Source organism: Solanum pennellii, chromosome 12, assembly GCF_001406875.1.
Source record: "Solanum pennellii chromosome 12, SPENNV200".
Classification (NCBI taxonomy): domain Eukaryota; kingdom Viridiplantae; phylum Streptophyta; class Magnoliopsida; order Solanales; family Solanaceae; genus Solanum; species Solanum pennellii.
In genome coordinates this window covers 81,516,984-81,522,983 of record NC_028648.1, presented here as the reverse complement: position 1 = coordinate 81,522,983, position 6,000 = coordinate 81,516,984, and the positions used below count along the sequence as shown (strand labels likewise).

The 6,000-nt window shown below is 28.3% G+C and overlaps 1 protein-coding gene across 1 annotated transcript; it reads right to left on the bottom strand.

Moving 5' to 3' along the window:
- Positions 1 to 1,066: 1,066 nt before the first annotated feature.
- On the bottom strand, positions 1,067 to 4,952 carry LOC107006630 (acyl-coenzyme A thioesterase 9, mitochondrial-like). Its single transcript, XM_015205144.2, has 5 exons — positions 4,493 to 4,952; positions 3,933 to 4,110; positions 2,452 to 2,873; positions 1,526 to 1,654; positions 1,067 to 1,392 (listed from the first exon to the last, which is right to left on the bottom strand). The coding sequence occupies exons 1-5, from the start codon at positions 4,934 to 4,936 to the stop codon at positions 1,237 to 1,239; spliced, it is 1,329 nt and encodes a 442-aa protein (XP_015060630.1). The 5' UTR covers positions 4,937 to 4,952; the 3' UTR covers positions 1,067 to 1,236.
- Between the last annotated feature and the right edge of the window lie 1,048 nt (positions 4,953 to 6,000).

Sequence of the window (6,000 nt, the reverse complement as noted above, 5' to 3'; positions counted from 1 at the left end):
CCAATTATCTTTTTACCCAATTATATAATGTACAGGTGCAAACATATACTAATTAAAAATAACAATTTGAAAAGAAAATCACATAATATTATTAAACACTTGGGAGTTAGGTTATCAAATAAAAATATACAATAGTGCAAATTTCTGAAAATAATCTAAAAGATTAACGATGGATATTTATTCTATTTAAGGACAAATTCTTCCTCAAATTAAGTACTCAAATGCTTTATTTGAAATTTAATGAAACAAAATGAAATGATTAATATTCTTATTGGGAGATCTCACTTTTAATACCATATGATGATAGAGAAATTAATATAATAAGGACTCAGTAAAATATGATTTTGATTATATAAAATAAAATAATCGAAAAATAGTATAGTATAAATTTTATAAAATAATCGTCCTAACCATAACACTAGTATCCTTAGGCAGATGCGCTTCCAAAATACAATGAAAATCACAAAACTAGGGTTAAAATTAAATGGCACAATCATAGTGTATTTATGAACTCTAAATTATTGCTTAAACAATTTATCGAATGATCGATAGGTTGTACAATTATTGATAATGGTAGGTAAGTTGTAACTGTCATAATATATTGTGTGGTTAAAAAACTTCTTATCTTAAACATGTTAATATCATTTGTATGGCTATAAGAGCTTCTTATCATAAAAATATAAAAACGTAGCATTTCCTTTTAAACGGAATAATAAAGAATAAATAGCAAATAATGACGGACACATAATTTTCATTTAGAGATTCGTAATATGAAGAAGTAAATATTTAAAAATTACAAAATTAAAAATAAAATAAGGTGTCCGCTAAATTATTTAACCCGTCGTATCATGCACATTAAATATATTTTTCCCATTTTTGCTCTACACCATTGAGCCCTTTTAAAAATATTGTGCCTTTTTTTTAACTCTCACTTTTTAATGTCCTACTTTATTTTAAACTTTTTTTCAAATTAATATCCAAGAAAAGACAATTTTTATAAAATAAAATAAAAAGTTTAGTGATTGAATTATTAGTACCATATAATAGGTGAATTAGCCTCTAAATGTCTAAAAGATCGCCTAATGATTGAATGTACCAATAATCACATATGATAACAAATAAAAAATATATTGGAAGTACATCAACAAATGACTCTATAGGCAAAAAAAAATAAAAATTGGCATGTGGTACCATCACAAGTTCGATTAATTCAGATTCACATTCACAGACTCAGACTCAAATTCGAGAATTATGATCAGGGTGAAAGGTATTCCGTACGTCTATCACACGCCGCGCTTCCTCCTTTGTACCAGGAACAACATTCCTAATTTTCAAGCCATTTCTTAGTGAATCTGAGGGGACTGTGAAAGTGAAGTAGAAATTGTTTGAAACCTGTAAAAGAGCAAAGAATTTATCAAATAATGCATTAAGGATTCTATATGTAAAATATTAGTCTAAATTTTAAATTTCCTTGAATTTTTGATTCCGTCACTGAATAATATTCGATCTAAGATATAGTACACACCTCACTAGAAAGATCTTGGGGCTGTGTAACATGAGCTACCACTTCCACATTAATCAAAGGCCTAGATGAATTTTCAACTTGTGTGTATATAACACATGATTTGAGGTGAAGGAAATCTCCAACATCTACCTGCATTAGTAGACTATATCTTAGCTATAATTTATATAAGACAATAAAAATATGTTCATCAATCGTTTAAACTTTTAAATGATATAATCTCATGTAACAAATCATATCAACACAGTTATATATGTGCTTCTAACAAGTAACGCACGTCAAAGCAGATTTAAAAGCAGAAAACAAAAGTAATAAAGACATCACAAATACTAGAGGAAACATTCCAAAGCATATAAAGAAAAGGAACAATAACCACATAATAAAATAAAGGCATAATACACAACTTAGCTTCAAATTTTAACTTTGACCTCCAACTTTCATAATGCACAAACAGACAATTTAATTATCCAACTTTTAAATAAATAAACGCATGAATACTACATGACAAAATACACGTAGGACACCACGTAGGACAAAAAATGACATGTAGGACATGTGTGTCTATTTGTTCAACTTTATACAAGTTTAAGTGTCTACTTGTGCACACCCAAAGTTGAAGGGCATAAATGTGATCCGAAATCAAGTTAAAGGGCATAATTATATATTATGCCTATTACATAATACACACAGGACACCACGTAGAACACAGATTGTCATGTAGGACATGTGTGCCTATTTGTTTAATTTTATACAAATTTAAGTATCTATTTGTGCATTTTCAAAATAGGAGAACATAAATATTAAATGAGACCAAATTAGAAGGCATATTTATATAGTATGCCTAATAATAACATAAACATAATAAACAACATATACAATAACATAAATCGAAGAACCAGAAACTAGGAGAATAATATATAAACACTTACTGGTTTCAAGAAATCAACATGATCAACTTCCACAAAGCAAGGTGGAGTCCTAGCAAATGAATAAGCAGTTGCATATGCCAATTCATAAGCTTTCCTCATTAAATAACCTCCAAATATTTGTCCATGAATGTTATTTTTCTCTGGTTGGCAAACCAAAGAATTTTGAAGACAAGTTTCATTAATTAAAATGTTATTGTTGTTGTCTTTAATATTTGCCAACAATAATTCATTCAAATTGTCTTTTTTTTCTTCTTTTTTCTTCTTTCTCCTTTTGTTTCTTTCTTCTGCTTCTTCCCATAGATGTTTTTCTTTTTCATTTTGAGGTAAAATTTGGTTGATTTTAACTGATTTTCCTCTCTTGTCTTTTGCTACAAATGTGAAGTTTGCTGTAAGAGATACTGACTCTTTGGAATTGGTTGGTTCTGCAAGAAAATGATAAATGTCATAAGGTTTTTTTACAATAAAAATCCTCTTTCCTATTCGTTCACTTTTACTTGTTCATAATAAATTTTACACAAATATAAAGTGCACATTTAGCATGATACTCATATTAATTAATATACAATACTCTTTAATGGACCTGAAAAATAATTTGGAATAAGTAATTAAATGAAATCTTTTATAATAGCCTCAACGGACATTTATGTCCTCTAACTTTGAAAGACAAGTACACACTTAAACTTATATAATACGACACGAATTATTATGTAGAACGAATGTGTCCATTGTTTAATTTTATACAAGTTAAGTGTCTACTTGTGCACACCAAAGTTAAAAGTCATAGTTGTCAGTTGATGCCAAATGTCATGTTTATGTATTATGCAAAATAATGTGATTTATGTATATTATAAAGACATAAAACATAAATATGTCATTTAACTTGGCTTCAAATTACATTTATGTCTTTCAGCTTTGGGTGTGCACAAGTACCAATAAACACATGTCGTATATGACATCCTACATGTCATTTTTATCCTACGTGGTGTCCTATGTGTATTTTGTCACGTTGGATTCATGTGTCTACTTGTCCAATTTTACACAAGTTTAAGTGCTTAATTGTGTATACTCAAAGTTGGAGAGCATAAATGTCCAAATTAAAGGGTACATTTATGTATTATGTCTACTATAACCATACCCTTTATCTTGGCCTCAACCGGCATTTATATCCTCCAACTTTGGATGTGCCCAAGTATACACTTAAATGTATATAAAATTTAAAACAAGTAGACACACACACGTCCTACGTGGCATAATATATATAGGATGCCACGTAGGACACAAAATAGCATCATAAGACACCACATAGGATGCATATGTCTACTTGTTCTACTTTGTACAATTTTAAATATTAATTTATTTGTGGACACTCAGAATTGAAGAACGTGGCATAATGTAAGTTGAAGTCAAGTTAAATAGTATATTTATCTATTATATCAACCGTAAATATATATATTTTTTAAAAAAAAGGTTATAAAAATTACCTGATCTAGATTGCTTGACCTCTAATTGAATCTCCAAAGATGAACATCCAACCCATGTAACAGCCCCCTCTATAGTGAGATCACTATCAATACAAATTGCTTTTTTCAAAATCATATTATCTACAGATGCAGTCACCAATATTAATGACCTTGCTTTGCCATCATCACTAGAACAATGCTGTTTGTCAAAGAGAGAGAAACAATATGAGTAATGTATTCGGATATCGAATGCTGATTCTCAAGAATTCAATAATTTTTACATAAATTCTATATTTGTATCGAAAACCTAAGAATTATCTATTGAAATCAGAATCTAATAACAAAGAAACACAAATTATTTTCATCTAACATTAACCTTAATAAGTATCCACATTGCCCAAATTTATTGAAGTTACAACCATAACAATCATTAAGAAGGGTATTTTGGTAAACAATTTCTATAGGGGCATGCCTAGTCAACATAGGACTAGCAAAAAAGTCCTCTATTTTGAATTTTCTCTTTTTGAAATTTGGCGTTCAGTCAAATTAAAACAAATGAAATTATGAAATAGAAAAAGTACCTTATAGGAAATGGTTCCAGCTAGTGCATCCAAGTCTTCTAACAACTTTTCAATTCGAATCTCATTCATCGGGTTCCTATACCTCTCCCGAAGTTCAAAATCCGAAGAAAATCTATATACAACACTAGTCCTGCTCCTAGACGGAGTTTTAACGATCAAATGATCATCAATTGACGATGCCAATGGAACAATTGATGAATAACTGAAGAAAATACTCGATCGTGCCTCCCACAACGCGTTTTTCACAGGTGATTGGTTCATAAATAACAATGAATTCGTATTAACCGTGGTTGTTGATGATGGATCAGACATTGTTGATGCAGTTGAATATTGCCTTGTTTGAGAAAAATGTATGGATTGTGAAGTTAAAATGGAAGAAACAACTTTTTTTTCTTCATGTTTGAAGAAATGGTAACATTTTAGAGGGTTTTTTGGGAGTTTCATTATTGGTCAAAAAACAATACATGACAAATGATGAGAAATTAATTAAGATTTAAAGTGATAGTGAAAAAAAAAGATGGGGAATCAAATGATGACAGCTAGATAACAATTAATAATGTTTGTTTTAATCGGTATAAATATGTGTTACGGTAAATTGATTGAAATCTTCCAAACACTTAATCAAAAATTTCGAATTTAAATTTTTGAGAATAAAATACTTGTTATTGAAAATATCGCCCCTAAAACTTAGTCTTGTAAATGAGCAATTTAAATTTTCATAAATACTTAATATAAAATCAAAAAGATCTCGAATTTGAATTTTCGAAAATATAATGTAGAAATTAAATGGCTTGTGTATGAAAATGTAGGTGTTGTTGTAATGCGTGCTGACCGATTTTAATGCTGCTGTGCCAGCTAATTTTATTTATTTAATCATCTGTTAGTTTTATTTGTCTATTAAATTTAAAATAGATATTAATTTCTAACTGTTCAATCTTAAAAATTAAGAAATAATTTATTAAATTAGTTTCTAAGTTAAACTTATTCTTAACCACATTCACTTATTAAAATTATATTTTGTAAAATATTAAATTTATTATATTTTAATGATAATATAGTAAAATTGTTAATTTTTTCACTATGTTTTAAAAAAATTATTAAATTAATACTAGGTAAATAAAAATAAAATTAAAAATACTTTATTAGTCTATGAATTGAAAAATAGACTTGATAATCATGTTTATTAGTAAAAAGTCCACGAGAACATGTTCATTTTTAAAAACTATGGTTTAAATAAAAAATATTCTCAACGACTTTTATTCTAAAGTCTGATCGAATAAATATTATAAATATTGAGTGACTAATTCGATAGAATAATTCTCATATTTTTTAGACAGACTAAAAAAAGCATGGCCACAACTACCTCAGGCTATTTTAGCAAAGGATTCAATGAGAAGAACTAATTAAAAATTATGTTTGACGCAAGAATAATTAACATTTAATGATTTATTTATTTTTGGTTAACATTTCAGCATTAGATTCCTCTTAATGCTGGATTAAGCTGGCCT

Coding starts and splice junctions, on each gene's coding strand:
- LOC107006630 (XM_015205144.2), bottom strand. CDS start 4,936: ATGAAACTCCCAAAAAACCCTCTAAAATGTTACCATTTCTTCAAACAT. Junction 2,874..3,932: donor GGTCAAGCAATCTAGATCAG/GTAATTTTTATA, acceptor ATTTTCTTGCAG/AACCAACCAATTCCAAAGAG. Junction 1,393..1,525: donor CCCAAGATCTTTCTAGTGAG/GTGTGTACTATA, acceptor GCTCTTTTACAG/GTTTCAAACAATTTCTACTT.